The sequence below is a fragment of the Oncorhynchus kisutch genome, linkage group LG10 (genome assembly GCF_002021735.2).
Source record: "Oncorhynchus kisutch isolate 150728-3 linkage group LG10, Okis_V2, whole genome shotgun sequence".
NCBI lineage: Eukaryota > Metazoa > Chordata > Actinopteri > Salmoniformes > Salmonidae > Oncorhynchus > Oncorhynchus kisutch.
Genome location: NC_034183.2, coordinates 8,259,705 through 8,283,238, shown reverse-complemented (window position 1 = coordinate 8,283,238; position 23,534 = coordinate 8,259,705). Strand labels below are relative to the sequence as shown.

Here is a 23,534-nt window from a genome sequence, read left to right as displayed (position 1 = left end):
GTCCCAGAAGATTCCCAATGATGTACAGAGAGTTGTGGATCAAAACATTAAACAGTGTGTTGCCACAACAACAACAGCCTATGCAGCTGCCAACACCTCACACACGTTGACCCATGTCACGCAAACATCACCCCAGTACAACGGACTGGCACGAAAAGAAACAACATTGTCTCCCCTCTGAATTCAAGCAGCCCTTGGCAGCTGATTCTGACCGGGACAGAATAAATTACAAGAGTAGTGGGTATATATATTTTTTAAAGACTTTGGTTTATAGCCACGGATATGAGGGTCGTCCGAGTTTGGCCGGGGTATTCTGTCATTGTAAATAAGAATTGGTTCTTAACTGACTTGTCAAGTTAAATAAAATGTTAAATTTAAAAAATGTTTGTAAACAAATAACTGAGTTCATAAACCACATGAATAGATAGCTTTTTATAAAATACTGTTTTGTTGTTGTATTTAACTGCCGAAAATGCTGTACTAGAGGCCATTTCTTTAGTCGATGAGGTCACCATGTGTGAGAATGAGTAAATCACCAGTTTGAGAGCTTTTCAAGTGTTTTCTTCCTAGTCGTATGTGGTAGATTCCCACTTGGTTACGAACGCACCATGACACCGCCTCCTTCAGCGCCAGATGCACACTTGTGACCCTCATAAAAGGAGGCTTGTTTGTAGCACGATGGGGTAATGTGATTGGGCTGTCACTTATTTTTTATTTAACCTTTAACTAGGCAAGTCAGTGAATTTTTTTTTTTACCTTTATTTAACTAGGCAAGTCAGTTAAGAACAAATTCTTATTTTCAATGACGGCCTAGGAACAGTGGGTTAACTGCCTGTACCGACCTTGTCAGCTCGGGGATTTGAACTTGCAACCTTTCGGTTACTAGTCCAATGCTCTAACCACTAGGCTACAATTCTTAATTACAATGACGGTCTAGCCTGGTCAAACCCTCCCCTAACCAAGAACGACAATGGGCCAATTGTGTGCCGTCCTATGGGGTGACAACATAACAGCTGTACTTTTAGTGTATGGTTGACACACCTGGTTGGCCATTAGCCAAAATGGCATTTCTCAACTAGTTCAAACCACATGAATTCATCCTTTATTTACGACTTAAATTCCCACCTCCTACATGGTTAAAAACGCAGCATCAGAATGGAAACTTGAGAGGCTTAACGTGTCGATCCGGTCACAACAACAATGCAAGGAACATTGTGAACGCTGAACATTGTGAATGGCATTTAACGTTCCCCAAACACTGCAATATGTACAAAACCATGGGTTCGGTGAACTGTTACACCGCTAGGCAGAACTAATGTAAAGACCCTTTAACTTTCTCTATTTGGTTTATAAACCATCTTGTATCCACAAGACAGTTGGTCCTCATCAATCAACGTAAATGAGGCCAGAGTAAAACCAAATCAGGGCCGTGTTTAGGGCTCCATAGATCATGTGCAGCTGTGCTAAAACTGCAGCACAAAGCGTTGCCGAGCGACAGCTGAATTATGCAAGGACCAGGGGTGGTCAATGACGTAAGTACTGAATTGATTTAATTTAACCAGGCTAGCCTCGTTAAGACAAATAACTTTGTTATTGACAGAAATGAAGTACTAAAAAGAAGATCTCCTCTTGGGCCCACTCACAAGGTCAGGCCCCTTTAAACTCATGTTTATGGTATCGATTTTGCCATTAATAATATATAGTATTTAGCAGACTTTAGCAGACAAAAATCCAAAGTGATATAGTGCTGCGTGCATTCAGTTCACGCATGGGTGGTCCTGGGAATCTAACCCACTATCATGGCATTGCAAGCACCATGCTCCACCAACTGAGAAACAGACAACCATTTTGTATTTGTATTTATTAAATGATCCCCATTGGCTGCTGCCAAGGCAACAACAACTACTCTTCCTGGGGTCCTGCAAAAGAGGCAGTAAAAACATCACAATAAATTCATGACAGAATCCACAACACACTTAAGTGTGTGCCCCCTCAGGCCCATACTCCACTACCACATATCTACAACGCAAAATCCATGTGAACGTGTGTATATAGTGCGGATGTTATCATGTGTGTGTACTGTATGCTTTCTATGCCTATGTTACTATTTGTTTATGAATTTAACCTTTATTTAATGAGGAAAGTCAGTTCAAAGAACAAATTCTTATTTACATCTATTGAGCAAAAAGCTTTAAATTAAAAACCCATCCTCCAATCTCTCATTTGTAAATGGATTTTATGGCATCTGCTAGCCTTTGTACGGACAGACAGTGCCATCAAACCAGTCTGGCTCTCCACCTCCATCTTTAATGACATCTGACCCTGAGACTAAGGAGGAAAACTAGTCTATAGGCTGCAGTAAAAGATGAAAGGGAATTAAAGCATTTGAGGCAGACTTATTCTTTATCCAGGACACTGTCCTGGTACTACACCCATCCAACTTAAAAAAAAAAAAAAAAAAAATTAAAATGTACTTATCTCACTGAGGGAAAAGTTTGAATTAAACCAGAGATATGGGGGAAGTATCTTTCTTTATGGTTTCTTAACTGGATTGAACACAGAAGGAAAATCAGAAAGATGTAATGATCTCAAACAAATCCTCTCACCTACACAATCATTAATGAAAAATGACACTAGGACCAAAGAGGAAGACAATTCTATAGGGTGCAGTAAAGATGAAAAAGAAATGGAATGGTTCAAATTACAAGGGGTCGGGGTAGTGGATACATGACCTTCTTCAAAAAGAACAAGTAAAAGATTGACGTCAGGCACCTCTAAAGAAATCCGCACCGCACTCATTATCTTACACCACACCCAGGTAAAAGTCACCCCCACACCCAGCTAACTCAAAGTTTAATAAAAGCGTTTCTCAGTCTATGTCCAACCTTTTGTTAGTTCTTGGAGGTTTGTTACTGAAATACCTTTAATGCAGGGAAACAAGGCGTTTTACCTCATGTCTATCAGCATGTTAAATGTGCAACCAGATGGAGAAAAATAAATAAATAAACTCTAGACCACCTTTACTCCACACACTGAGATGTATACAAAGCTCTCCCTCGCCCTCTATTTGGCAAATCTGACCATAATTATAACCTCCTGATTCCTGATTACATGCAAAAACTAAAACAGGAAGTACCAGTGACTCAGTCTATAAAAAAAAGCAGATGCCAAGCTACAGGACTGGTTTGCAGCACAGACTGGAATATGTTCCAGGATTCTTCTGATGGCATTGAGGAGCATAACACATCAGTCACTGGCTTCATCAATAAGTGCATCGATGAAGTCGTCCCGAAAATTGACTGTACGTACATACCCTAACCAGAAGCCATGGATCACAGGCAACATCCGCACTGAGCTAAAGGGTAGAGCTGCTGCTTTCAAGGAGAAGGACTCTAACCCGGAAGCTTATATGAATGGATGACAAAGGAACACCTGTGTGAGAATGCTGTTCATTGACTACAGCTCAGCGTTCAACACCATAGTGCCCTCAAAGCTCATCAATAAGCTAAGGACCATGGGACTAAACACCTCCCTCTGCAACTGGATCCTGGACTTCCTGACGGGCCGCCCACAGGTGGTAAGGGTAGGCAACAGCACGTCTGCTACACTGATCCTCAGCACGTGGGCCCCTCAGAGGTGCATGCTCAGTCCCCTCCTGTACTCCCTATTCACTCATGACTGCATGGCCAGGCACGACTCTAACACCATCATTAAGTTTGCCGATGACAACAGTGGTAGGCCTGATCACCAACAACGACGAGACAGGATATAGGGAGGAGGTCAGAGACCTGGCCGTGTGGTGCCAGGACAACAACTTCTCCCTCAACGTGAACAAGGCAAAGGAGATGATTGTGGACTACAGGAAAAGGAGGACTGAGCACGCCCCCATTCTCATCGACGGGTGGAGCAGGTTGTGGAGGACAAAGAAAGACAAATTCGACACCATCTTTCATCGAATCAGATGGCTTATTCATCACAAAACCATTTGATGTTGCCAATTATTTGAGTGATTATTTCATTGGCAAAGTGGGCAAACTTAGGCAGGAAATGCCCGACGACAAAAAGTGAGCAATTATATTCATGTATAAAAAAAACAATGAAAGAAAAGCAGTGCAAGTTTGAATTTTGTCAAGTTAGTGTGGGAGAGGCAGATTTTTTTTAATGATCAATAATGACAAACCTCCTGGCATTGACAACTTAGATGGAAAGTTGTTGAGGATGGTAGCTGACTCTATAGCCACTCCTACTGAGGATGGTAGCTGACTCTATAGCCACTCCTACTGAGGATGGTAGCTGACTCTATAGCCACTCCTACTGAGGATGGTAGCTGACTCTATAGCCACTCCTACTGAGGATGGTAGCTGACTCTATAGCCACTCCTACTGAGGATGGTAGCTGACTCTATAGCCACTCCTACTGAGGATGGTAGCTGACTCTATAGCCACTCCTACTGAGGATGGTAGCTGACTCTATTGCCACTCCTATCTGTCATATCTTTTATATGAGCCCAGAGGAAAGTCTTTGTCCTCAGGCCTGGAGGGAGGCTCTAGTTTTATCTAGATTATTGTCCAGTCATGTGGTCAAGTCCTGTAGGCTCTAGTTTGATCTGATCTTGATTATTGTCCAGTCATATGGTCAAGTCCTGTAGGCTCTAGTTTGATCTGATCTTGATTATTGTCCAGTCATGTGGTCAAGTCCTGCAGGCTCTAGTTTGATCTGATCTTGATTATTGTCCAGTCATGTGGTCAAGTCCTGTAGGCTCTAGTTTGATCTGATCTTGATTATTGTCCAGTCATATGGTCAAGTCCTGTAGGCTCTAGTTTGATCTGATCTTGATTATTGTCCAGTCATGTGGTCAAGTCCTGCAGGCTCTAGTTTGATCTAATCTAGATTATTGTCCAGTCATATGGTCAAGTCCTGTAGGCTCTAGTTTGATCTGATCTTGATTATTGTCCAGTCATATGGTCAAGTCCTGTAGGCTCTAGTTTGATCTGATCTTGATTATTGTCCAGTCATATGGTCAAGTCCTGCAGGCTCTAGTTTGATCTAATCTAGATTATTGTCCAGTCATATGGTCAAGTCCTGTAGGCTCTAGTTTGATCTAATCTAGATTATTGTCCAGTCATATGGTCAAGTCCTGTAGGCTCTAGTTTGATCTGATCTTGATTATTGTCCAGTCATATGGTCAAGTCCTGTAGGCTCTAGTTTGATCTGATCTTGATTATTGTCCAGTCATGTGGTCAAGTCCTGTAGGCTCTAGTTTGATCTGATCTTGATTATTGTCCAGTCATATGGTCAAGTCCTGTAGGCTCTAGTTTGATCTAATCTAGATTATTGTCCAGTCATATGGTCAAGTCCTGTAGGCTCTAGTTTGATCTGATCTTGATTATTGTCCAGTCATGTGGTCAAGTCCTGTAGGCTCTAGTTTTATCTTGATTATTGTCCAGTCATATGGTCAAGTCCTGTAGGCTCTAGTTTTATCTTGATTATTGTCCAGTCATATGGTCAAGTCCTGTAGGCTCTAGTTTGATCTGATCTTGATTATTGTCCAGTCATGTGGTCCAGTTCTGCAAGGACAGACCTAGTTAAGCTGCACCTGGCCCAGAACAGAGCTGCACGTTTTGCTTGTAATTATAATCAGAGAGCTGATATTAATACTATTCATGTCAGTCTCTCTTGGCTAAGAGTTGAGGAGAGACTGACTGTATCACTTCCTTTAATAAGAAACATTAATGTGTTGAAAATCCCAAATTATTTGCCTAGTCAACTTACACACACACTTACCCCACCAGACATGCCACCAGGGGTATTTTCATAGTCCCCAAAGCCAGAACAAATTAAAGAAAACATACAGTATTATATAGTCATTATTGCATGGAACTTCCATCTCATATTGCTCAAATAAACAGCAAACCTGGTTTCAAAAAACAGATAAAGCAACACCTCACGGCACAACACCTCTCTCCTGTTTGACCTAGATAGTTTGTGTGTATGTATTGATATGTAGACTGTGTGTGCCTTTAAAAAAATATATATCAATCAAATGTATTTATAAAGCCCTTCTTACATCAGCTGATGTCACAAAGTGCTGTACAGAAACCCAGTCTAAAACGCCAAACAGCAAGCAATGCAGGTGTAGAAGCACGGTGGCTAGGAAAGACTCCCTAGAAAGGCCAGAACCTAGGAAGAAACCTAGAGAGGAACCAGGCTATGAGGGGTGGCCAGTCCTCTTCTGGCTGTGCTGGGTGGAGACTATAACAGAACATGGCCAAGATGTATGTATGTAGACCTGTCCTTGAGCTGTTCTTGTGTAATGATGTTCTGTATAATGTTTCATGTTTTGTGTGGACCCCAGGAAGAGTAGCTGCTGCTAATGGAGATCCTAATTAAAATATCAAATACCGGTACCCCCTGCATATAGCCTCGCTATTGTTATTTTACTGCTGCTCTTTAATTATTTGTTACTCTAAATTTCTTATTTTTGTAGGTATTTCTCTTAACATTTTTGATTCGGGGCTTGTAGGTAAGCATTCCACTGTAAGATCTACACCGGTTATGTTCGCATGTGACAAATAGAATTTGATTCGATTGTCTGCCTCTGCCCCCCCCCCCCCTCCTCCTCCTCCCCCCCCCCCAAAAACGATTTGATGTCATATTCATTCACAAATACTAGTCTCACACTTTATGGCCTATCACTTCTCATTCTGAACCAGCTGCTTCCAGTAGTTCCCATTCATTCAACAGTGTCTTGGACAGAGGCCAAGGCTACTTAGCTCTGCCAAGAACCCTTCTGTGTGAAGAGTGTGGAGGGTACCCTCCCAAACGGAACCCTATTCCCTATATAGTGCACTACTTTTGACCAGAGTCCATGTAGAAAGTAGTGCACTATATTAGGAATAGGGTGCCATTTGGGACGTTAACAAGAAGAAGTCACACGGAGCCAAAAGGAGAAGGTGGGAAAACCCCTGGAGCGCCCCGGCTGAATAAACTCCCCTCCTGTTGGGCTAGTGGCCAGGAAGACACGATGACAAAAGAAGAAAGTGGGAGAATGACCTCCTCTCCCCTTCCTGTTGGGCTAGCTGCCAGGAGAACACAGTTCTCTGTGCTCTCTGCCTGACCTCTACATGTGAAGAAACAGGAAGCAGAAGCAGTGCAGGCTGTCAGTGCAGGCTGTCTGTGCAGGCTGTCTGTGTAAACTCAATTGTTAAGAGGATTTCAGTGGTGCTACAAGCAATGCCAAAGTCATGAGTTCATGTCCAATAAGGATCACACCCCTACTAAAGAATGCATTAATCTCAGTGTGCTGGCCAGCTATTCCATTTATGTTAACAGCCCGTCAAGAGAATTTTAAAAATGTAGGCTCTATGCAATCACTCTAGTCTACCAAGTCATTTTGGATAAAAACACAGTTTTGCTAAAGTGGGACATTGTACGTTACTATATTATTTTAGCAGCAGGAGCAGAGATGGCAGTGTGCCAGTGTTCGGTCCTTGACTCTCAGTGTGAGTGGGTCAACAGAGAGTAAGGAGGGATGGAAACAACCCCCCCCCCCCCCCTCACTGTGAAGCATTATACAAGTTTCATATGAAGCCAGTCATTAAATACCACTTCGCAGTAGTCGAACAGTAGATAATAGCCTGTTTTACATAGAACTGCTGTGATCGATGGAGGGGGAAAAAAAAACTCCATGAACACTTTTGAAACCTGGTAAAGTGGGTGTGGATTCAATATGATGTCTGCTGCTGGGCTGTTTGCTGCACATGGGACACCTAATGCCAATTTCTCAGTAAACGCATGCATACCATCAGTGTCGTCCTACAGTTTAGGCTACACATTCCCTGAATAGAGACCCATTCCAATGTTCTTCAAGTGGAAGTAGATCACACGCCTGGCTTTTGGAATGTAAAATCTTCAAACAAAACATTTACAGAGTCTAAGGGGTTGAAGGGTCAAATACAACTTACTTGTTTGAATGGTCCATCATCAAAGCTCCAATCTCCAAATCCATTGGACGATGTGAAGGAGTGTTGTTCTGTGGTAGACTGGTCCTTCTCCTCAGACTCTTGCTTTAGATTCATAGGAAGGGAAGCGGCGCTGGGTTTAGCAGACGCTGACGGAGAGGTCGAATACAGAGGAAAAGATAAGGAACTATCCTGTTGGAGTGGAGACATCTTCGTCATGTGGCCACCATCATCCTCATCCTCACTGTTCTCTTCTTCATATGCCGTCCTTTCTTCTTCCTCATCATCTTCCTCTGACCCTTCACCTCCCAGTCCCTCTTCTCCGTTCTCCCCATGCACACCACTTTGAGTGTTGGTGTTACTACCACCAGCCTCGGTCTGTTGCTGACCCATCTGAGGGGTCCTTCCTGTCCCAGTTCCTTCCACCCGTTTGCCCAGGAATGCAGAGTCCAGGGGGGCTCCAGTGTTCCGGGTGGCAGTTACGTGTTTAATGAACATCATCTGGGCCTGGCGAAGGTGTTTCTCCTGCCGGTCCATCTCCAGCTTGGCCTCCTGCTGTCTCTGGAGCTGCTCCATCACAGCCTCTAGTCTGACACCAACAGGGCTACCCAGACCCAGACCACCCCCAGCCTCCTGCGATAGGTTGGTCTGTAGGGAGAGGAAAGCAACGAAATGTAGAGTAAATATATTGTAAACAGATATCTTATTTTTCCCCACAGATGTAAGGAAGTAAAAAATATTGTACAAAAAGATACATTATGGAATTTATAGACTAGAGATAAACAATGTACACACAGATACATTGTGGAGGCCGTCATTTTAAATAGCAATTTAAATAACGGATATATAATAATGAAGATTTTTTTTCCCAAAGATAGAATATTCTTATTTGTATAGTTATGTAGTTTATGGTTTTACAGGGGTGTAAGACTGTGTCCGATATGTGGGGTTCTGGGTAGACAGCAGATCCAACCTGCTCGGTTACAGCTGCACCAGGGTCGGACAGCATTCCCGTGTATATCAAGACAGGGTTTCCAAACTAAATCAGCTGCCCCCCTAACTGCATATTTTGTTTTTTTCCCCCCCAAGCACTACACAGACAATTCAAAGAATGAAAGCTTAATGATGAGTTGGTTATTTCAGCTGTGTAGTGCTGATTTAGCACAAGATATGTCTCTGAAGATGTTCCTCAATCCAAGGATGAGAAATGCGTTGTACTCCGAATTGTCTTATTATCCTAACTGTTACACAGTAAAGATTAAACTGCTAGCTTAATAAGTATAGCAGTTGTTCAATCTTCTCAGTTTAACAGTTGGAATAATGGGCCAATTCAGAGTCCAATACATATTTCATCCCTGGATTGAGGTACGTTTTCCAAGCCATATCTCACAATGGCTACACAGTGTCCTTAATATACACAGGGACGCGGTCTGCCCCTAGTGCAGCCAGTAAGCAAGCATGTCGGATCTGCTGGCTAGGGTTCTGGGTAGAGCCTCAACCACTCCACTTCAGAATTTTACCTACACAATGTATGGTCAGCTGTTAACATATAGGTCTATAAATTACCCTGAAAGAAAATGGCGGCAGTGTAAGAGTCAACACAGTTTCTATAATTGGCTTTTCTTTTCAGCATGTTCAAAGTGATTTAAAAAGCGTTTCAAGGAGAGGCATGTTTTCTTTGATAAACAGGGGCAGTTACCTACCACACGGTATTATGCCCAATAAGACATCAAAGGGGAAAATATGATTAATTAAATATTATTTATTCAACCAAATTAGTTAAATAAAATATGCCCCTATCGAAATGACCGTTAGTACAGTCCCCGATTTTTTATTTTTTGAATAAATAGGATACACTGGCACGTGGATGGCTCAAACAAACTTATTGTTGAGAAAAATAAAATCTCACGCCTGGTCTACATTACATTTAAACCATGCCAACAGATGAATTTACAATTACGATTGATCTACAAAGGGTTATAAGGTGAATAGAAAACATGTTGTCGAATGATTATTTCACGAGATTCCATCGACAACAATGTATCAATCTACAACTTTCTAAAAGGTGATCTCTTCTGCTCCGTGGTGATAGTAAAGCAAACATGACGTGTACAACAGTCGCCTACTTTTCCAAAGTAGTGTCTCAATCTTTAAACACGTATAGGAATAAGGTAAACAATTCACCGACCAGGTAACAAAATGTCGTCCCATCATAGTTTATTAAATATTAGTTTCAAAAGTGTAAAACTACATATCACTTTCACGACTGTTGCCCAATTTGTTACAGTATCTAACTAAATGGGGGAACGGTGCCAAAGGAAACCGTCCGTCAGCAGCGAACTGACTCGATCGAAACTCACCATTTGCGATTTCGAGTTTTCCATCCTCCCCTCAGCTTCCCAATTTAACCTTCTTTTCCACTCGTTCTCTCTCCTACGTAAATCAATTTATATGGCAATATAGTTTATTATGATAAACGTTCGGTTGAAATCCATATAATGCCTGTAACTGTTGTGATAGGAAGATTGGCGAGGAGGCCAGTGTAGGGTAAATGCCGGGCCTCACCTCCCTGACCGCAGCCTGAACATAAAAAACCCACCCTGGTCTTGATTGTCTTTGCCTGTATAGGTTAGTAGTCTACTACACCCCCACAGTAACAAGAGAAGGCCCGCCCTACTTCAAAAGTGGTCTTCGTTCGCAACATGATGGTGTTGGTCAATTCTTGCCACAGTGCTCCTCAGACAGCGAAGTAAAATACTATTCAGTGTTTATAGAATAAATGACGCAACTGTAGCCTGCTATGTGAAGCTGTTTTTCATAACATAGTTTATATCCTACTAACCAACACCATCAACAATACATGTACATGGGTGATCCACGTATTTTACACGTGTAGCAGGGTTAGTTGCGTTCCCACTTGACGCTGCAGAAATATGTATTCAATGTTTATGTATTCCTATTGGTTGGTTGAATTGACATATCAAAAAGGTGTTACGCCATTGGTCATGCTTGTAGATTAGGGGGGGGATCGCGAACATTCATTCTTCCCCGTCTGATATTGACATGCATGCAGTCGGTCACGTTCTGAAATACTGGATTCTATTCTCAGATTTACAATGTGTATGAGTTCACTATGTTTATATAAATATATGTATGGTACCTGTTAGGTGTTGGGGGCGTCCTGATATGTGCTTTTTGTATGCTATTGCTGTAAGAGCGAGTTAGCTTAGCATGCTGTAATTGTAATGGTCACATTAGCTCCCTGCTAATTCAGTTATTTTCATGCCAACAGACTAATCTACAACCAACAACATACTGTTGTCCCGCTCATCAGAAGAAACACCAATCAACTGGGTTTACTGGCTGGACAGTCGTTTCTTTAAAAGCACAACGCTAGGAAGTACGATCACATGTTACACTGGTGCGGAGACCAGACAGCGGTTATCAATTTCTTTTCATGGCATATTTCTATACCATGTTTTTTTTTTAACTATAACCATACCATGTTTATGCCTACAATCTATATCTAGGTCTGCTCTTTGGCCATGTTGATGTAGTCTCCCCCATTTTATAATGGAGACCATCCACGCGCTTCAGCGTGATGTGCGCATATTAAGGTCATTGCTTAAACATAATATAGTTTATGTCAAAAGTGGATTTTTTGTTGTTGGTGTATTTTAGTTAAACCCTTTTCCTAACCTTAACTTAGTTATCCTAACCTGCTGAGTATGTTCCCCTAACCGGCTATAAAAGAAAAAGACATTATGGTAAATTGTGACAAACTATACTCTAGTCAAAACCGCATATAAAAATCTGTTACAGTACTTATTAAATTCAGGACTCGATTCTGCTCCCTGGTGGCATAAACACACTAACATGACGGACTGCATCACCAGTTGCTATAGTCACGGTAGAGCAGTGCAAGAGTCATTCGTTTAGTAGTAGGCTTATACGTTCTCCGGTGCTATAGTGCTACTCGAATGCAATATAAGGAATTAAAAGCAAATAATTTTGGTCACGGTTGGACGGAAGATCTCAGAGACCATGGACAGAGGAAGAAGCGAAAGTGAGAAGTTTCTCTGCCCAAAATCTGTCCACGAAAATAAACCCCAAAGCAGTGGTGGAAAAAGTACTAAATAGTCGTGAGTAAAAGATGACCCAAGTAAAAACAGAAAATGGCTCAAGTAAAATGTACCCAGTAAAATACTACTTGAGTAAAAGTATTTGGTTTTAAATATACTTAAGTATCAAAAGTAAATGGAATTACTAAAATGTGTTTTTAGTTTAAACTGTAGTTGGTTAAGGGCTTGTAAAGTAAGCATTTCACTGTAAGGTCTACCTATACCTGTTGTATTCGGCGCATGTTACAAATACAATTTGATAAAAGTATAAATCATTTAAACTTCCTTATATTAAGCAAACCAGACAGCACACATTTATTTTTATTGACTGATAGCCAGGGGCACACGCCAACACTCAAGACATAATTTACAAACGAAGCGTTTGTGTTTGGAGTCCGTCAGATCAGATGCAGTAGAGATGACCAGGGATGTTCTCTTGAGAAGTGAGTGAATTGGACCATTTTCCCGTCAAAATGTAACGAGTACAGAGAAAATGGAGTAAAAAGCATATTTTATTTAGGAATGTAGTGAAGTAAAAGTTGCCAAAAATATCAATATTAAAGTAGAAATACAAAACAAAAACTACTTCAGTAGTACTTTAAAATATTTTTATTTAAGTACTTTACAACACTGCCCAGAAGTGAGGAGTTCTGTATGAAGGTCAATGAGAGTCTTTATTTGGTAAACAAAAAAAAGGTAATTGCTCATTTGCTACTTGTGGTTTATTTGATTTAATAGATGTTTGGAATGTTTAGGTTGTTATAAATGCACTGAGTGGCTGCCCATGCTGTCACAGATGCTATAACAACACTGATACAAATGAGTCCTCTCTCTCTATGGCTTGGTCACCTTTTGGCAACTTACCCAAAAACAAACTTATCAGAGTTGTCATCAGCCCGTTGTCAGAGACTAAATCACAGATAATGTGTTTTAGCATGGACATTGCCAGAGGGCTTCTACCATTTTAAAGTAGTCAACTGGGTGGCAATTCCTGAGTTGAGCAATCAGACAATGATGAAAATGGACTACTTTAAAATTACTAGAATGGTCCTTGCAAATGGGTCCTAGACTTCCTGACAGACCGCACCCACCACCTCAACGATCAATTACAATAATGGCCTACCAGGGAAGAGTGGGTTAAACCGCCTTGTTCAGAGGCAGAATTACAGATTTTTTTACCTTGTCAGCTCGGGGATCCGCTCCAGCAACCTTGCGATTACCAGCCCAAAGCTCTTACCACTTGGCTACCTGCCGCCCCAGCAGACGTGAGGCATTTTGGTTAAACTGTGACTGATCTACGAATAATTAATAGTTCTTTATGACGCAAGGCAATCTGTAGTTCAGTCAGTCGGCAATCACATAGGGCGGAGCACAACTGGCCCAGCATCGTCCGGGTTAGGGTTTGGCCGGTGTAGGCCATCCTTGTTCTTAACAGACTTCCCTAGTTACATTTAAAAACGGGAAGAAAATAATAAAAATCACCTGCAATGTTGAAATGCAAACATCTAAAATGATACCAAGAAGAACATTTGACACATTAAAAATAAAAAATAAAATGTATTTTTTCCTTTATTAGGTTCATCAATATTTTACAAGCAAAATAACTTAATAAAGGCCCAAATTAAATATCACATTTATACGAGGCAAAGACGAAGTACAAGGTTCCCAGAGAGACAACAGCAGCCCAGAGAGTCCCAGAGAAAACAGCAGCCCAGAGAAAACTAGGGAGGAAGACATTATTTCAGTTAAGAGAACAGGCCATGGACAGGTATAAGCAGTATTGCTGCATTTCCACCAGGCCTATCTAAGGGTAATATACAAGATGGGGCCATCGCCATATTACTTACACCTATCCAATCCTCTAAGATCTATACAACTGCCTAGGGCGTGACTCATGTAGTCTTTCACTAGGCCCGAAGGGCCGCACTGAAAATTGGTTATATTTATTTGCTGTCAATTTGCCCTCCACCCAAGATACTCCTCCAGCCATTGGTTGTAAATAGTAAGAGCATAAAACAATCTAGCTTTCAGTTCAGTGATTATCAGCAAGCTGGACACAGTAAAAATAATAATAATAATTTCTACACCAGTTTCAATTCGGTTTTAGTTATTTTAAAGCACATTGAGTCCCCCCCCCCCCCCCCCCCAATATAAATATTATTTAAAATGACAAACAAAACATGTGCCGATTAGACAGGCTGAATCAGGCTGTATGTTTGACACCCCTTTCCTAGGCCAGGGGTTCATTTGGGATTCAAGGTATAAAGACTGTAATAAACTGGGTGGTTCGAATGCTGATTGGCTGACAGCCGGAATATCAGACCGTATAGCACAGGTATGACAAAACATTTATTTTTACTGCTCTAATTACATTGGTAACCAGTTTATAATAGCAATAAGGTACCTCAGTGGTTTGTGGTATATGGCCAATATACTACGGCTAAGGGCTGTATCCAGGCACTCCGTGTTACATCGTGCTTAAGAACAGCCCTTAGCCGTGGTATATTGGCCATATACCACACCCCCTCGGCCCTTATTGCTTAGACAGTGCATGTCCATTGGATACCTTACCCATCTATACTTAGTCCATGCCAAGCTCTTCAGGTGTAGAGATACCAAGCTCATCTAGTGTTGGTCGCAGCTCCTGAATTAAGTATGGGTAGATTTTTTTGTGGGGGCCAGATTTGTCCTGGGGGAAACAACATAAACCAACTGCTTTGAGGAAAATGTCAGGGACGATGTGTAGCAAAACATAATATATATATATATAAATGTTTTGTTTATTTCTGGGCAGAATGATTACAAAAAAATATATATAAAATTGGGAGTTTGTAATATACCTCATGTTCAGAGTAAACATACAGAAAGGGGATAGACTAGTGACTAGGGGGGGTCAAAGGGGTCATTGCCATTCAACACGTGTTCTTCTCGGAACACTTCAAAATGATAACGATCAGTTCTAGGAGCATCCTCCAACTCACCTTGACAGCCTCCAGGATACGTATGGCGCTAGCCAGGTCATTTAATCTGCGGCAGGCTCGGAGAGCTGCTTCCAGGATCTTAGGCTCAGGCACCAGGTCGTATCCAATCAGCGTGTTCATCCCTGGACAAACAACGTCAGGGTTAGTTACCACAGGATGATAGAAGAGGTCTACTTTTCACAACAGTTGCTTTTTTTAAAAAACTAATGACGGCAAGTCACTTGAGACTCCAAAAGGATAGATTTGTTCACTCAAATCATTCCTTAAAAAAATGTTTTGCTCATCTAGGGCGCTGGTTCTGCCGTACTACCATTACCCCTGGGGAAGACTCAGGGCAGAGGAAAATATGATTGGGGTTCAGTAACCAGGACAGGTTGAGCATAGGGCTGGCATGGTGACCATCTTACCGCCACATCGGCAGTCACAAGTCATGACCATTGAGTCATGGCAACTAGGCTTCTCCAAATTGCTCTGATGTCACTGATGGTCATTCATAACCTACAAAAACTTGCTGATGGCCTGGTACTCAGTGCTCTATTGTCCCTCTCATCTCTGACATCAATGCTAATTAAATAAATAAATAAAAAACAGAGCCCTGGCATTGAGTTGGAGCGTAATAGGAGCACCTGTTCAGCGAGAGCCAGCTCCTCATTGCTGGTTGACGCATGGATTTAAAATAACTTTCTATTAAAGACATATTGTACAATTTTTCTTTAGGCTAAACGCAACTGATGTGAGAAAGTTGATGGCCTGTATTAAAAAGATCACATCAGCATTCTATAGGCTAGGCCCATTTATTTCTCAACTTTGCTAATATTAATGAATTAATATCGCGTCACGACAAGAGTAGCGTACCTGGCTGGCATGAAAATGAACTGCAGGAAGAGAGTCCTCTATTCGTTATTCAAGTGCATACCCGTATTTTAGAAATGTTTTCCATCCCGAGAATAAATCACTTTACTCCCGGTTAACCCAGGATTTCCTGCTAAAACCGTAAGTGTCATTCAAAAGTATATAAATGTCTGGATTTGATTATAGCCTTGGTATAAAATTCAAGCCCTATGCTACCGGAGCCTGAACTGTATTACTGTATCATACAGACAGGAATCATTTAAACCATGCTAAAGCAAGTAGAAGCTAGCGAATTTGATTATAATAGGGCCTATTTGTATAATTAGTAGGCTGACATGTATACAGAGCATTTGGAAAGTATTCAGGCCCCTTGACGTTTTACTCACATTGTTACGTTACAGCCTTGTTCTAAAATAAATGACATGTATATTTTCCGCCCTGTCTACACACAATACACCCTAAATGACTCATCGAAAACAGGTTTAGAAATGGTTTGCCCGTTTATAAAAACTAAACAGAAATACTTTATTTATTAAAGTATTCAGACTCTTTGCTATGAGACTCGAAATTGAGCTCAGGTGCATCCTGTTTCAATTGAATATCCTTGAGATGTTTCTACAACTAGGAGACCACTTATGGTAAATTCAATTGATTAGACAATTTGTAAAAGGCACACACCTGTCTATATTAGGTTCCACAGTTGACAGTGCATGTCAAGAGCAAAAACCAACCCACGAGGATGAAATAATTGTCCGTAGAGCACAGAGACTGCGTCAAGGCACAGATCTGGGGAAGGGCACCAAAACATGTTTGCAGAATTGAAGGTCCCCAAGAACACATTGGCCTCCATCATTCTTAAATGGAAGTTTGGAACCACCAAGACTCTTCCTAGATCTGGCCGCCTGGATAAACTGAGCAATCGGGGGAGAAGGTCCTTGGTCAGGGAGATGACCAAGAACCGGATGGGCACTCTGACAGAGCTCCAGAGTTCCTCTGTGGAGATGGAAGAACCTTCCAGAAGGACAACCATCTCTGCAGCACGCCACCAATCAGGCCTTTATAGTAGTGGCCAGACAGCATGACAGCCCGCTTGGAATTTTCCGAAAGTCACCTGAAGGACTCTCAGACCATGAACCAAGATGAACTCTTTGGCCCGAATGCCAAGCGTCACACCTGGAGGAAACCTGGCACCGTCCCTATGGCGAAGCATGGTGGTGAAAGCATGATGTTTTTCAGCGGCAGCGACTGGGAGACTAGTCAGGATCGAGGGAAAGATTATTGGAGCAAAGTACAGAGAGATCCTTGATGAAAACCTTCTCCAGAGCGCTCAGGACCTCAGACTGGGACGAAGGTTGGGATAAGTCTCTGAATGTCCTTGAGTGGCCCAGCCAGAGCCTGGACTTGAACCCGATCAAACATCTCTGGAGACCTGAAAATAGCTGTGCAGCCATCCAACTTGACAGAGCTTGAGAGAATCTGCAGAGAAGAAATGTGGAAAAGCTCCAAATACAGGTGTGCCAAGCGTGTAGTGTCACACCCAAGAAGACTCCAGGCTGTAATCGCTGCTTTAACAAAGTACTGAGTAAAGGGTCTGAATACTTATGTAAATGTTATAAGTTTTGTTAATAAATTATCAAAAATGTCTAACCACCATTAAAAAAAAAAAGATTATTTAACACATTCGTAGGTTATATGTAAATACGAAATAAAAATGGAGAATAGTCTGATGGTGAGAATAACATCAAGTCCTTGTCACATTGTGAATGAGAGACTGATTGTGTGTAGTCTGACCAATTAACTGAGCAGAGGTCATGCCTTTCATGCAACTTTTTTCAAAACATATTTAGTTTTATCATGCAGCCTAAGAATGTATTAGAAACCAAAACATTTGGCCTAAGGTTCGGATCACAACTAAAGTTGCATTAAAACATTATTTATTTTTTACTTTACAGTAAAGCATGAGGACCTGTTTCAAATAATAATTTTGTTAACTGTTCAACTCCTCCGGAAATCATATCTTCTATTTTATTATTTCAGCCACGTTCAATTGTATTAGTCTTACTATAAAATAATCATTAGCAAATCTTGTCTGCTAAATTAACTAGTGTAGCCTACAGCCATATGGCATAACCAGATCAAGGCCCAACATAAGGATGACTCAGAATACGGTATTCTGTTCTTCTGAAAAACGACATTTTCACAATGTGTTTCTTGAGAACTTTCTTTAGTATGTCGGTCTGTTATAAAGCCCTTTTGTGGAAAAATGAATTCTGATTGGCTGAGCCTGGCTCCCAAAGTGGGTGGGCCTATGCCCTCCCGGGCCCACCCATGGCTGTGCCCCTGCCCAGTCATGTGAAATCCATACATTAGGGCCTAATGAATTTCTTTCAATTGACTGAACCTTATATGAAATGTAATTAAGCCAAATATTTTATATTGGTGCATTTATATTTTTGTTGAGTATAAATTGATTTATTAGACTTTCAATTATAGATGTTCCAAAGGTCTGCATCAGTGGTTTGTAGGCTATGAGTGAAGATGCTAAACATGCTTTGTTAATTAACGGTCAATTACCATGAGACCAGCAGTTATTTGCATGACAGTTACCAGCTGACAAAATGTCATGACTTCCACAACCCTAGTTGAGAACTACTGATATCTAGTCAACTGTATATAGAGATTTACACACACACACACATAAAAACATACATACACACAAACACACTCTTCCACGTAATCAATGCAGCTGTGCACTATGCTCTTCGTCATAATCGTAGGGCTGACCATGTGATTTCCTCATCACTCACCTTTCCTCAGCTCCCACGCATCAATATCTGCCTTGTTAAAATAGGTTACCCAGCGGGCATCAAACTCCTCGTCCGATTCCAGCTTCCCACCATGGGCGTAACACCTCTGGGCCAGTGGAGCTGCAGGAAAAGATACAGGGATTATTAAAGAAAAATGTCACCTCAGTCTTATACCACCATGGATTTTGGGAGTCTTCCCCAAAGAAAAGGGGTGGGGCTTAGAGAGCCTATGGTCTGACTAGAGCATCGCCTCAGACTCTATGCAGGGCCACAGATATTCAGATCCCAGTTCAAAACATGGGAGGGGCTGAGTATGCATAGCAACAACACTTGGGCTGCTCAGCTACTCGCTGTTTATTATCTATGCATAGTCACTTCACCCCTACAAACATGAACAAACTTACCCTAGTTATTGATGGGGGAAAAAAGAGAACAGGCCCTACCCTGCCCTAACCTGATGTCTAACGTCAGGGGTCGGGTAGCAGAGCCATCACTAGTCAAGTGTATTTAGCTACATCTACTAGGGCTGTAGATGTAAATAAGTAAAAACTGACATTGTGTGACCAGTGTATTTGCATGACCTAGCTAGATGGCAGTCATGGCACCATTAATGGTTCAATTGTTCACAGTCCAACAGGGTGAGGGAATGGAAGCCAGGTTTGACGGCACAGTAAATTATAGCCCGACGACTGACTAAATGCTTCCGCTGCTCTGTCGTTCCCTACATACTTCAGTCTGAGACTGCCATCATTTTAGTCATTTAAGGTGATGAGGAGTGTTGTACATAGTAATCAGCAATTGGATCATATAACCAATCAGAGTATCAAAGTTATGAACTATTTTTTTAACCCTGCTTTACCCACCTGTGGGCTGGGTCTGGTCTAACCAATCGGTTTCTGGACCAATCCGACAGACCCAAATGTGTGAGCTTTCAGTGCAGGGTCAGGGAGGTAACCAGTGTCATTGTGGAGAATATAATAACATCTGTGTTTGTCCGGAGCAAGGAGTCTGGGTAGCCAGACTAGCTCAGGCTTGAGCTATGCAGTGCAGCACCTCGCTCTAGAAAAACCTTAATATAACAGTAGGGATTTCAGTGGTTAGCGTCGGCCACGTTGGTGAACTAAAATTCCGACGCTGTGTTAATAACGTTTTAAAGTCAATAATCGTCACTTGATAAATGGTTTTCAAACCATATACTGATATGCCCCTTATCTTTCATATCAGCGAGAAATAGTCTTAAAAACACTTACTGTAGCAGCTTTGCACATATCCATAAACTGTGTGTGTGTCTCCAGTTAAAGTGAACGACACTTCCTCCCCAGTTACACATAAGGCGTCTGCCTTATGCCATCCTCCCCAGTCGAAACCGTTCGTACATATGGCATCGTTTGGCTGTCAAAGATTGTGTGACACCTTCATATTATGGTATTCCAGTAAAAGAAGAACTTCCATATTTAGGCATAACCATTACAAAGGATCAGAAGTCTAGAGGCTTTCTAAATTTTAACCCTCTTATTAAAAATACCCCCAGAAGACACTAAACCAATGGCTACAAAGGGACTTATCTTTAAAAGGTAGAGTCCTAATAACCAAGGCTGAAGGTATCTCTAGACTAACATATGGTGCTCTATCTTTATATCTTGACCGTAAAATAAGCAAGGAGATAGACCAGATGCTTTTCAACTTTCTTTGGAGAAACCTTACCCATTACATTAGGAAAACTGTTGTAATGAACACTTATGAGAATGGTGGACTGAATTTTCTGGATTTTACTACTTTAAATAATACTTTCAAGATCAATTGGATAAAACAATTCCTAAGACCCACTTCTATCTGGAATTTTATTCCTCATTATGTCTTCTCTACTTTTGGTGGCCTTAACTTCATGTTGTTTTGCAATTATAATATCGACAAAGTTCCAGTGAAACTTTCTGCTTTTCATCGGCAGGTTTTCTTGTCATGGTCCTTCATTTATAAACACAATTTTTCTCCACACAGATATTATATGGAATAATCGGGATATATTGTATAAAAATACCTCTCTGTTTTTAGAATATTGGTTCAGAAATAATATCCAATATCCAATAATATCCATTACAAGCATTTCGCTACACTCGCATTAACATCTGCTAACCATGTGTATGTGACAAATCAAATTTGATTTGATATCCTATTGGTGAGCCAACTGGTAAATGCAGAGGGTCTTTTACTCAGTTATAAAGAATTCTTATCACTTTACAAAGTCCCTGTAACACCTAAAGATTTTGCAATTGTTTTAGATGCCATTCCCTCAGGTGTTGCTATGTTATTCAGGAACATGTCAAGACCTGACCCTCAGAGCCTACCTTCTATTGACCCTGTTGACTCATCAGTAGGAAAGATTTGTTTCTCTTTTGGTCCATTCAACAACAGAGCGATACGATCCTTGTTTCAGCAGGATGTTGTATCTATACCTTATGTCATGCCTTATTGGAATGGATTTATTGATAATAACTGTTGGAAAACAGTTTGAATGTTGCCACACACACACCTACTTAACAAAATTAAGGAAGTTTCCTTTTAAATTATTCATAAATATTATCCTGCCAACCACTATATGAAGAAGTTTAAGGAAAACATCAACTCAAATTGCTCCTTTTGTAATGACCACCCAGAAACAGTTGTGCATCTTTTTTGGCATTGTATGCATGTAAGAAAACTGTGGCAAGACATCAGTAGGTTTATAATTGAACACATTTATGAAGATTTTACACTATTGTGGAGCGATGTACTGTTTGGATTCTTTACATACAATAGAAATAAGCGGAATCATTTTTATGTAATTAATTTCATTATTCTTTTGGCCAAATTTCACATACAGAAATGTAAATTTACAAACAGAAAACCACATTTTCATACCCTACAAAAAGAAATTGAACTGTATTTTAAGACGGTTAAATGCTCTACTAACAAAAAAAGCTGTTAGAATTGTATGTATATGCATGTCCCTTAAGGTCCTTGTGTAATTCCCCTTGCTCGATTGTCTATTGTTTGTAATCTATGTATTCTTGTGTTCCCTCATGTGCTTTATGTATCGATTTGATATTAATAAAAATAATAAAAAATATAAATAAATAAATATAATATGACATCGTTTGTTCGTTTTGGACTTCGGTTTTTTTCGGGCACAAATGATCTTGAGGAAAACGGAAGTACGGAGCCGAAGTCTACACCCCTTCATCGATGATTGGTCAACAGTAGGGACTCTTCAATAAAAGTATGTTATTCAACGAGAGACTACTAGTTTTCATGACCATTTTCCTCATTGAAAAATACTGCACCAAATATTATCTGAAATTGTCCAATTAAGATATCTGCAAAAACAAATTATTGACCGATTTCAGTTCTTAGATTAATTCGGACTATTGAGGAAGTGGATACTGGCTTCAAATTGTAAAAAAAAAGAAATTGACAGACAGTACTATTGCCGAAGGTATTTTAAGGGAGTAACATACAAGGTTAGCTAAATTCGGCTAGGCACCAGCCACACCGAAGCCTTTACACCGGTGTTTGGAGCCCGCCAGCTAATTAGTACAGGTGGCCGCCCATGTTCAGAACGAGCTTCGGGGATCTTAAAATACCCCTGGCCATAATATACCATCGTCAATAGGCACCAAATCAGTGAGCAGGTCTATTAAAGGGTTATGCGGCAATGCACTATTAACCAGCAGTAGTTCGCTACTAGTTAGTTGAGCTGGTTTGCTAGCTAGAGTTGCTGCCTGTTTAGTAGTAGTTAATGTTACAGTCCTTCATTTAAAAGCACAATCTATTATCTCGAGTTGAACAACCATACCAGTCTATATGCAAACGTAAGCTAGTTAACTAGAACGTTTAGCTAGTTAGACATGGCTGGCAAGTCATCTGCTATCCAGTGCTAATTCGCTAGCTAGTATTTGACAAATATAGGCCATGGTTATGGCATTAGATAGTTAACTTGCTAGTTACAGGCCTAAGCCTCACCTCAAGCAGTCGGTCATTGCAAGGACATCAATTATTATTTTTTTTAATTTTTTTTGTAAATCCACTTGAATATTACAGAGCGTTTTTAAAAATTGCATTTGTTTTAAGGATTAAAGGGATATAGCTCATCCAACACGTCTACCACTTGTAGTTCACCGAAAACGTGTATTCTGTAGTTATCCATTCGCAACTGATTGTGCTAGTAGCTAACGTAGCTAGCCAGCCAATAACGACTGCGGACAGTGATTTCCGCATGAACGTCCCAAACTACGAAATTAAGTGATAACACAATAATACCTGTAAGTCCGAGCTGTGGCCGTGTCAAACTCCGGGCACCGGACACTGAAAGTCGGACGGCGGCTCGAAACATGATGCAGGGACAGTCAGCTAACGTTACGGACAAGCAAATATAGATGGGATCAGACTTCGACTCAAGGATGTTAGCTGGTAGCTCAGTACCAAGTTCCCACGGCGCATGCGCAAGGTTATAAAAGTAACTCTCTCCACTCACGTTTAATACATAGTGCCCGCCTTCAGGAAGTATTCACACCCCTTGACTTTTTAAAATGTATTTTTCCCCCTAACATTGGTTGTGGTACAGTCCGAATTTAAAGATTGAAAAATGTATATTGTGCCACTGATCTACACAATAACCCACAATGTCAAGGGGGAATTTTGTTCAGACATTTTTATAAATTATTAAAAAGCTGAAAATGTTGAGTAAATAACTACTTGTAAGGGAGCGAACCGAGAGTAGCCAAGGGAGGTGATAGAATGAGGACCCATCATTGTACAAAAACAATACTTGCATTT

General features: G+C 40.9%; 2 protein-coding genes across 3 annotated transcripts in view; both read right to left on the bottom strand.

Annotated features, from left to right (window-relative positions):
* LOC109897697 (AT-rich interactive domain-containing protein 3B) overlaps window positions 1-10,866 on the bottom strand; it is a 34,291-nt gene extending 23,425 nt beyond the window's left edge. For both annotated transcript variants that reach the window (XM_031833009.1, XM_031833010.1), the window contains exons 1-2: window positions 10,322-10,866; window positions 7,965-8,609 (exon numbers count right to left, since the gene is read on the bottom strand). In XM_031833009.1, the coding sequence (XP_031688869.1) occupies window positions 7,965-8,609; window positions 10,322-10,345 (669 nt within the window). In that variant the 5' untranslated portion in view covers window positions 10,346-10,866. The remainder of the gene's footprint in view (window positions 1-7,964; window positions 8,610-10,321) is intronic.
* Window positions 10,867-12,676: 1,810 nt separating this feature from the next.
* LOC109897696 (cytochrome c oxidase subunit 5A, mitochondrial-like) lies at window positions 12,677-23,250 on the bottom strand. The gene is made up of 5 exons (XM_020492216.2): window positions 23,019-23,250; window positions 18,723-18,842; window positions 15,064-15,185; window positions 14,654-14,771; window positions 12,677-13,803 (listed from the first exon to the last, which is right to left on the bottom strand). Exons 1-4 carry the CDS (start codon window positions 23,089-23,091, stop codon window positions 14,664-14,666), a joined length of 423 nt encoding a protein of 140 aa, XP_020347805.1. The 5' UTR covers window positions 23,092-23,250; the 3' UTR covers window positions 12,677-13,803; window positions 14,654-14,663.
* Between the last annotated feature and the right edge of the window lie 284 nt (window positions 23,251-23,534).

Excerpts from the sequence above, each read along its gene's own strand:
- LOC109897696 (XM_020492216.2), bottom strand. The coding sequence starts at position 23,091 with ATGTTTCGAGCCGCCGTCCGACTTTCAGTGTCCGGTGCCCGGAGTTTG. Across the intron at positions 15,186-18,722 it reads TGCGTGGGAGCTGAGGAAAG|GGATGAACACGCTGATTGGA; the intron begins GTGAGTGATGAG and ends TTGTTTGTCCAG. Across the intron at positions 14,772-15,063 it reads GTATCCTGGAGGCTGTCAAG|GACAAATCTGGCCCCCACAA; the intron begins GTGAGTTGGAGG and ends TGTTTCCCCCAG.